At 35.9% G+C, this 9,864-nt stretch overlaps 1 protein-coding gene across 1 annotated transcript in view; it reads right to left on the bottom strand.

Moving 5' to 3' along the window:
* Positions 1 to 3,194: 3,194 nt before the first annotated feature.
* Positions 3,195 to 9,864, bottom strand: part of TDRP (testis development related protein) — a 28,844-nt gene continuing 22,174 nt past the window's right edge. Inside the window, exons 3-4 of the mRNA XM_067294233.1 lie at positions 8,737 to 8,840; positions 3,195 to 6,323 (exon numbers count right to left, since the gene is read on the bottom strand). Coding sequence (XP_067150334.1) covers positions 5,978 to 6,323; positions 8,737 to 8,840 — 450 coding nt within the window. The 3' untranslated portion in view covers positions 3,195 to 5,977. The remainder of the gene's footprint in view (positions 6,324 to 8,736; positions 8,841 to 9,864) is intronic.

The raw sequence follows: 9,864 nt of genomic DNA, 5'->3' as shown, positions 1-9,864 counted from the left end.
TTAGTTCTGATTCTCTAACATGAAATCCCCATTCTTCAAGAATATTCTCAGATGTTCTGGACTTTTTACTTCTCTTTATATTGTGCTTCATTCCCCGATGCTAGAGAATCTGCTCCTTCACTTGTCTTGAAAAATGTTCCCTCTGTCCCCACTCCAACTAGCTCCACTGCACAGGTTGTGAGCTCAGATCTTCCACCAAGAATTTAGCTGTCAGCAAGGGTATTCATTTTTGGCTTTAATGGTTTGGTTCAACATGCAAGTGTGGTCTTGCGGGTGGCAGTGTGACAGCCACACTACGCAGAAAGGCTAGTACGATTCAGGAGACATGCAAGAAAACCACAGCTTAACAGAACTTATTTGTTAAATACTTTTCAGCTTGTTTTAGCATAAAGATCCAAAGGTGCTTTTTTTGTCCCTCGCAATAATGATTCAGGAGAATTTCCTAGGTTGTACCAACATACTGTCATTGATGACAAAAGATTGCAGGCACCGACAGGGCCTAAATCTTGGCCTAACTTCAGTGCAGGCCTGAGATCATGAGAAGGGCAAATTTTCTATGTATGTTGGACTCCAAAAGTTAGTTGCACCATGGTTTAAAAATTAAATTAAAATGTGTGTTTCATTAAGTCTCAGATTTTCAAAATAATTCTGTTTGAAGTCTTACTGTATCTGTAGTATGACTTCTGGCAGTTTTGGAAATCTTGTGCTTCATCCTATCAAACAATAGTTTACTTCCTAATGGGAAATGATGCTTGATTTGTTTTCCTTTGTTTGTCCTGTCAAATGCTGGGTGCCAATTTTCTGTCCAAATGCTCAAAAGATAAACTGTTTACAGGCATTAAACTGAATGTAAGTCTATCTAAAAATGTGTCTATCATGACAGAAACAGCAAACATTAGGTCTTTACGTAATCAGAGAGGAGGTCTTTGCATATATGACAAGAAAGCCTAAACTGCTACTAGGGACAAGCACAAAAATAAAATGGAGCACAGAATAATTAACTATCATGCACATAAAAAAAAACTGAAAAGCTTTAGCAGCCAAGAAAAATTATACTAAGTACAGTACTTAGATTTTGGATCCATGTGTCTGCCTTCCTTTCTCCAACACAAACTCATGCACCCTGGTAAACTGCATAGATTCAGTATTTGAATGAAAATGTACCACACTGTTTTCCTCTGTCTTTGCAATACCAGAAACATTTAGCAGTGTAATCTTGCAGAGCAAGACCAAGAAATTGCAGCACTGCCAGAAAAACAAGATGTTCCAAACAGCAGCATTTGGGGTTTTCAAGGAGAGAGGTACAAGATGCAGATAAATGCAGGAAGGCATTGCTGACTTAAAGGAATGGTTCTGTTTAAATCTGAGTTATTTTAGTACACAACCACAAATCAGCCTACTCTCTGGAAAACTTGACTGTTCAGTTAGTCTTCTCAATACAAAAGTTTAAAGCAACCAGACAGCAAAAAACCCCCATGATTATTTTCACCTGTAGACAAAGTAGTCTTAGGAAATATGGTCTTTCCTTTTTTTCTGCAAAGTGTAATACCTTTTCTTTTCCAATAGAAAACTTGTATTCAGAATCTGTTATTAAGCTTTCATTGGTGTTATGCAAGTTTCAAGAGCTTAAAATTTTAAGTGTCAGACAAGCTTTTACTAGATTACAGATTTGAAAAGAATATAGTAGCTATCCTGCATCATTTAGTAAACACCAGACACAAAATAGGAGAATTTTCTTTCCAAATGCAGAAACAAATACTACTTTTTCAAGATCACTGACAAGAGTTTGTAAATACCCTATGAAAAGCTATCATCTCCTTACACTTGGTTTACTATTATATATTTTCATATTATTCTTCAATACTATTTATATCCTTATTTTTTGATTTTTTTCACACTATTACTTTATAACTATAGAAAAAATCAGGGTTTTTCTGCTGTTATGCTGATTGCGCTTATGATAGACATGACCATCTCCTTTCAATTTCTAAACTTTGGATTCTTGGCTTACCTGTTGAATTCCCTGTCTTTTATGGTACAAAGCCCTCACGTTACAAGAAATTTTTAAGAGACAGAGGGACATACGCTTAATGATCACTGGTGACCAAGTTTTTTTAGGAAATTCTTTTTCCTCTTCATAGCTCTGGTTTCATTTCCTAGATATCTGCATGTCAAAATCCAGCTAGCAGGCATCCAGGAAAAAAAAATTCAATTAGAACAATTTAGAAATGCAAAAAGCAGCTAAACAACATATGTATTCATGTTCTTTTCAAACTTTCTTTACAGACATGGAACAGACAGTTTTGTCATCTGACATTTATACACATTAACAAGCATTTCAAAAGTTTTTGAAACAGAGATAGATGCCGGGCAGGATTCAGCTGGGCTGTGGGATCACCCGTGTTCAATATCTGGCAGGTTCCTCGTCTAGCCACGTTCTGGAAACATACGTCCCTCCACTCCCCTTCAGCTGCCCAGATGAGCACTCCACCCAGCTGGGTAGTCAAAGGCATCTCTGCATGTAACAAATAGGGTTCCCTCCCTCCCCAAGTAACAGGTATGAATAAAATTTTGTGTTTCAGCTAATTCACACATTCAGATAAAAAACATTTTGTTGAAACGCTTTCCCTGTTAAGTCTGCTTAGACAACAACAAAGCCAGTAAACAAGAATGGAAGCATGGGAATCTGAAAATACGCTTTCTATACACAATCTACTGGCAACAGCAGCTGCATCTGCACTTTTGTCAAGGTCGAGAACGTGGAGGTGTCACTCGTTATGGAGCCTGTGCATGCAAAAGCATTCCAGGGTCCCCCACGTTACATGTAGCTAGTGAAATGCTTAGGAAGAAGCGCTGCTCTGTCCAAGCTTTTGTAACAGCCAATAAATTAAAAAAAAAAAAAAAATTTAAACCAACGGATACCAGTAAAACAAAATATTTGCAGTTTGTCAAAACCGACAAATTCTTCCCACTATGAGAGCAACAGATGATGCTTTAAATCTAGGATGTTATAGCTTCTGAGATGGCATGATTCACTGAGTTCAGACAAACATACCCATTGCTTCCTTGGATGTATTCTATGATGACGTAAGTAACAGAGATCCACACAGACAGAAACAAATTCACATGACAGCACAGAACCAAAGAAAAAAAAAAGAGGCACTTCAGTTCAAACTAAATCTTTATTCTTATGGAAAATACTTTTTTTTTTTTTTTTTTTTTTGCAAATGATGCTAATAAATAAAAATACCCAGAGAGAACTTTGCTTAGAGTTAAGTGACTAGTTACAGCCACGTGAAGCTTTTAATTCCCATTAAAACCATGCCAACAATCATGCAGATTGGCTACGAGAAAGCAATATAAACTATATTTTATTTTGTGCAATCTTATTATACAATCTTAATGCTATCTTCTTCTAAACCACTTCACAAAGATTGAAATGCAATTTCAAAACAAATATTAAGGGACATATTTTACACTTATTCCACATACGGAGTTGTGTATAGTTTAAGCCCATAAATGTATAATGCAATTAAGCATTTAAAGAAGGTAAAAGAAAAGAGGACCCCATTCTGAAAATTTAGACAAACAGGTTTATGAACATAAGAGAAAGCTCACAGCAGTGAGTTCTAAAAAGACAAATACATTACCAAAGCATAACAATAAATTATATTAAATTTAATAATGTTCATCCTTAAAACAGTTATTTCTGAGAAAATATCACTTAAAAAGCACACCAAAACTTACATCACTAAGAGTCAGACCTTAAGTATACATATCCCAATTTCCCACTTGGATGCCATTTTGTTTTATAATAGGCTTCAGCTTTGTAAGCATATTCTTTATCATAAATTTAAAAACAAATTGAAAAATTTTGCAGGTAAGCTGTGCATCAAACACATCATCAAGGTGAGAAACAGGCACTTGACAGTATAATGTGCAAGGCAAAACCTTTACTGGTCACAGTATAAATAGTTATTTCAGAAGGAAAATTAAAAGTTCTCAGCCCATCTTTGAGAGTAAAATATTGAGGGTTGCTAGTAGATCTTTTTCCAACAACCAAACTATACACTTGCTCATGCCTTAGAGGGTATTCCATAAGCTATAAAATGCAGCATACCTCACCCAAGAATACTAATTCTTTTCTATAATTAACCTCAGCACACGTACTTGCCAAAGGCAAACATGGAGTTTTAGTAGCAGACTAAATGATGCAATATAAATGCTAACCCCTTCTCCTCTAATAGTATCTTTTTAAAATATGTAATGCCAATTTTATAAAAGCTTTTGTCAGCTCCAAGATCCTGTTTTCTAGCACAAAACACTGATGATCTTTTATATAACTTAAAACCAATGTCTTTTAACATCGTACTAAAACAGAAAAAAAACAAAAAAACCCCCACTTTGCTACAGTTTCCCTCTAGGCACATCTAGAAAGGAAACTCCAAAGAACAGCTATGTAGAAACTGTAAGCCAAAAAGCATACATGAATCTGAAGAGAGAGGAGAAAGAGAGAGCTAAGAAAGGAGTAATGTGGCAGTAACAGAAACAAGCTACAGGCTTAGAAGAAAATTGCATGCATCCCTTTTCATTAGCATAATCTTCTTGTAAAAATATGTTTACAAGATGTCCATTACATATAAAGGTATATGCTTTCTTGTAAAATGTTGATTTTGTCTGAAATGCTAATTTGATCTTCCTATTGTACTAGCCATATTGCTAAGCAGTCAACAAGTTTCAGTTCCATTATACCACTTTAACAATCAGGAGAGAAAAGTCCTAGCGTTCCTTCTTTAATGATTGATCTTTTCCCATGAGTGTTAAAGTAGTACTTATATAGGTCACATAAACAAAATGGAAACTAGTTTTAGATCTGACATTGGCCACCCTGCTAATGAGAGACAATATGCTAGAAAGAGGCACTTTTAGTATTCTATATACATTTCAAATCTCAAATTCAACACTTTTTGCCCCCTTTACCAAAAATGAAAGTATCAGTAGCTAATAAGACAGAGCTTTATAATAAAAATGCTTCAGAAGTCATGTGCATGCACATACTTGCAATGGCTCAGTTATCCTGAAAATGCCAGAGTATAATTCAATCACTGCTTATGGAAAAGAAAAGCCAAACATTCGCAGAACAAAGATCAGCTTTTGTAAAAATGAGAACATACACCTTTCCATAAGAAGTAACATGCCCCTAGATTCAGGGCTACAGATTTTGAATACAGAGATGTTCTATGCTCTCAGTGCTGCTTTCCAGATTTTCAGTAATTATTTACATTTTAATTTTTGGCATGACATGTCTCTTAAAAACTGAAAATTTAGCTATGTCAAACAACGTTCAGTATAAAAAACTTTGGAAGACCCGTTTGACCTGACTCTTGGTGAAGTTCCTGTGATGGAAAGAATTACATTAGAGCAGTATTCTCCCGTTTCGTACACAGTACAGCACATTGTGACAGTTGAGCATCTTGTGTGCACAAGCTGAAGCATATGCTGAGGCTGAAGATTTGGAAAACAGTGTACTAAGTATAAGCATTCTTCCTGCAAGCTACAGATCAGTATTCTTATTAAAAAAGGGACAGCATCAAAACTAAAATTTTGAGTGACCCTCAAATACCAGAAAAAAACCCAGGACCTCAAGCTAGTGGCATAAGGCAGTCAAATTTACAACCAGTGTATACATTCACTAAGGAATTACATTTTTTTGGTAAACCAACAATCCAACATACTGCAGAGTCTGAATGTGAAATATAGGCACAAAATAGATTCTCTACTTTTATCAGTGTGGAAAACAGATATTTAACAATGTAATAAGAAAATTCACTATCAGGTGAGCAAAAATTTGTAACAATCTGAATAAAATGAAGTACTGTATAAAGGTGCAATATTGAGCAGATTTGATTTTGGTTTAAACATACAAGTAAATCATGGAACCTTTCTCTTATTTATAAAGTATTTCACATTACCAATATCATTCTAGTTCTTCCCAGTTGTCAGTAAGGTTACCTTTGCTCTGCCGTCTAATACTAACCAGCTTTCCAGCTGATTTGATACTCCACCTGGAACTGTTTCCTGAGCTGGCCAGGTTTGTATATCTTGTGGAGCCTTTGGTTTCATCTTCCCAGCCTGACCAGGCTGTATAGTCACTTAAAGTATTTGCTGCATCACTGGTAGAGTCAGCAGCAGTAATCTGTGGTGGTTCCCATCCCTCAATCTCATCTGGTTTCCTAGATTGGACATTCTGTTTTATCACCAAACTGTCCCAAAAACCTGGCTTCTTTTCTGACTTCATCTCGTCCTTTAATTTTAGGTTTGTTCTAGAAAATAACAATGATGAGGTGATTATTAAAATTTCCTGAATTTCATTGTCAAATAATGTAATTTCTTAATTTAACAGCCTATGCAATAGTCATTAATAAAATTCAATTAATGTATTATGTTTTATAGTAAAGATCCTTAAAATTTTGCTCAACAAAAAAGCAGCATCTTAAATCTGAATTTTATCCAAAGCTATGGCTACATGTTCACTAATGAAAAAAGTCAGATCATCATTCTGTGATAGCACATATCTAGGATCCATTACCATCAACTTCAGGAAAAACTTCTTGTACTTGTAAGCCTAAGTAGAGTAGAAGGTTGCAGTGATAAATAGAAGTGATCGAATATGACCATTTGCTGTTATAATAAAACTTACATCTTCCCCCCTCATCCCCTCTCCAGTGAATTACACAGAACTGCCTTTGGAAGTGTATTAAGTGTTTTAGCATGCATTAGAACAACTTAGGACTTTAAAAAAGACAAACAAACAAAAAACAAACCTAGGATAGCAGAAGGATTACAGAAGTATTTTGTCTGCCACTAGCTTTAATATTCACTCACTATTTTTGTCAGTTTCTCATACCAGTTATCACCTTGCCAAGTTTTAACTTATACCCTAAAATATTTGATGTACATTATTACCATTTTATGGATTCCAGCTTTTTTTTCTTAAGGAAAGATCTGCATGATATTTTGACAACAGTTGTTTTGTATTTCTGATGAAAACAAACAAACAAAATCCCCCTCCCAAAAAAGCAAGAAAAAACAACCCATGCATGTAATCTATACTAATTTCTCTCTCAGAGAGAATTTTAAAGGGTATTCATAATATTCTTACCCCACTAAGATCTTCAGTCTAAATTAATTCGTATTTTCAGGGCATAGCATTTAAAATACAGAATGTCAAACGTTTATCGCTGTGTGTATATACAAGCTTATGTATGTAACCAGCTACCAAGACACAAGGAAGAGTGGAATACCAGGGTGACACACACAATCTTCAGGGTTCAATAAGCTAAACAGCAAACTCAAAGCATTATCTGCTACTAGCATACAAATTCCCTTACCACAAAAAGAAAACAACCACTGAAATTTTTTGAAAATTCCTATTGAAAGAGCTCTTTTTCATTAAGGAAAACTTGAAATATGCAACTTGACATTACTGTATTTAAATAGAAATAACTGAACTAATACCTTTAAAATGATTTTTCCTTTACTGAATTTGGAATCTAAGAGTAGATTTTTCAGAATTTTCAGAGTCACAGAGTCCAAACACTTTCCTTGTATTTTGTGGCTAGAGGACTTAACAAGTTTCATTTTCTTTAACAATAAAATAAAGTAAAAATCATGGGATATGGTTATGGGGGGGGGGGGGGAACACACTTAAAATATATACAGTTTTCATAGTAGTACTAAAATAGCTTTCCACATTTGTGGTTTTTCAGTTTTCATATTGCATGTGCTCTCTTCACAAGTTAAAAGCTATGCAAACAGCAGGTCAACAGAAACAGCAGCATCAACAGATGAGTCTAAACTTAAACTGGGTTCTTTTATTCTTATATTTCAGCATCGATTGCAAAGGACCTTTAAAGCAAATTAGGGTCTTAATAACACCCTTCAATGGGACAGACACTGTAGTTGGGGACTTTTTGCAAGTTTTATTAAACAGGCTCTGAATGAAATGGAAATGTATATATTTATATTCTAAATATATGTGGTGTATATATATAAACACATTCTTCAATATAAAATGGAAATGAAACATACTAAGGCAAGTCTTATCAAAGTTTACATTGCACTTGAACAGCTATACTGATAGGTGGCTCATTTTTTCCTACTTGTAACCAAGGTAACTATGTTGGTAAAATCTACATATACCTGGTATAACACCTCTTCCTAGGATGGACTATTCTGTTCAGAAAATTGCTCTAACTATATCAGTAGATAAACTGTTACAAGCAAACACTTCAGTTCCAACAGGGAAGATACTGGTACAGCTACACTGCTTAACCCTTTTAGGTGTAGGTAAGATCTCAAAAGAGGAACTAAAGCACATAGAAAAAGTAATTCCTAAATTCGACCATGATTTATCCTTCAGGGTAGAGGGGAAGACTTTGATTCAGAAAACCTTTGCTTCTTCTCTAGAGTAAAGAATTAATATGTAGCTAAATTCCCTTTTCCTCCTGACAAACAAAAAAAATCCTCAATAACTGTCCCTCCTAGTACAGCATGCATTATTCATTTCAAGTTCAAAACATAAATAATTTTGAAATGGACATAAACCTTTCTGTATGATTCAACTTTCAATCAGTGAACCCTGTTGCTTTTCAGTCTTTACCTTCACTACCTGGCACAGAATATTTACTATTCCAGTTTGCCTATTTTCTATAGCACATACTCAGTTTTACTCACCCTTTGGATTTTGGAGACTTGCATCCTGCTAGCAATTGCTGTTCATCATCTTTATTGAACATAGATGTCACTTCCTTCCAACCCCGGAAACTTGCACCTTGAACCTAAACAGAGAATTAAAAATACTCATAAACATCTATTACATACTTAGGAGCATAGAGTATGGCCTGGCAGTACTGACTGGTTGGGTGGCTGACAGGCAGCAACAGTCCTACCTCTCTCATGCTGTGCAGCTGGGGACACAGAGGCGCTATGAGTCTGCAGACGAGAGCAACATTTTGAAAGTACATGGGTTGGGTTACTGCAGAGAGAGGCATTTCCTGCCAAGCAAAGCCCACAAAACCTTGCTGATGCTCTGCAGAAGCTGGCAAACGATGCCAACGAGTGCAGCTGAGCTCCTGGACGCTCATCTGCAGGCAGGAGCTGCTGGCTCCAGTTTGATCTATCGCATATAAGAAGGCATGGGGAATCTAGGTAGTTTGAGAAGCAATCTGAGGGGGCCGCTAAGTCTCAGGAGAGAGAAATTAAATGAAAAGGCATTACTAGAAGGGGCCACAACAGACAGGACAGCTGGCTGGACCATGAAACTCCTAAGATTTAAACTGCTTTGGGAGCAGCACTTAGTGGTCCTAACTCACTGCAACTATTTCTTGTGGCCCTACAAGCAAAAGGGGGTGGCAAGAGAGCTGGCTCAGCAGTGAGGCGGAACATGGGGCACTGCTGCGTTACAATGCACTCACTTTAACTTTACTGGGACAGTTAAAGATATAGATAAAAAGACTTTTAACATTATTAAAGGTTTGATTACCCTCCCTCAAAGTGAAGAAACAGCTATTGATTAATTTTCTTCTGAGAGCATGCTTAGGGACTCTTAACGGAAATACACGCATGTGTGCATAGCATAGAACAAAAAAGCATTGTTCATTCTTGCAGGGTTTAGTAAGAATAGCACAGCGATTCTATCAATGTTGCTGGATTACGTTAAACATACAGTGATACACTATGGAAAATAATAGACAATCAAAACTAAGTTATAGCTGTCAACACAAGTGAAGGCTAATTCATTACCTATTATGCTTCATTCTTTCTGCAGAACTCACTGGTGCAAATTAGTATGAATTTGAAGTT

This window comes from Apteryx mantelli, chromosome 3, assembly GCF_036417845.1.
Source record: "Apteryx mantelli isolate bAptMan1 chromosome 3, bAptMan1.hap1, whole genome shotgun sequence".
Classification (NCBI taxonomy): Eukaryota; Metazoa; Chordata; class Aves; order Apterygiformes; family Apterygidae; genus Apteryx; species Apteryx mantelli.
This window is presented reverse-complemented; position numbering and strand designations above follow the sequence as displayed.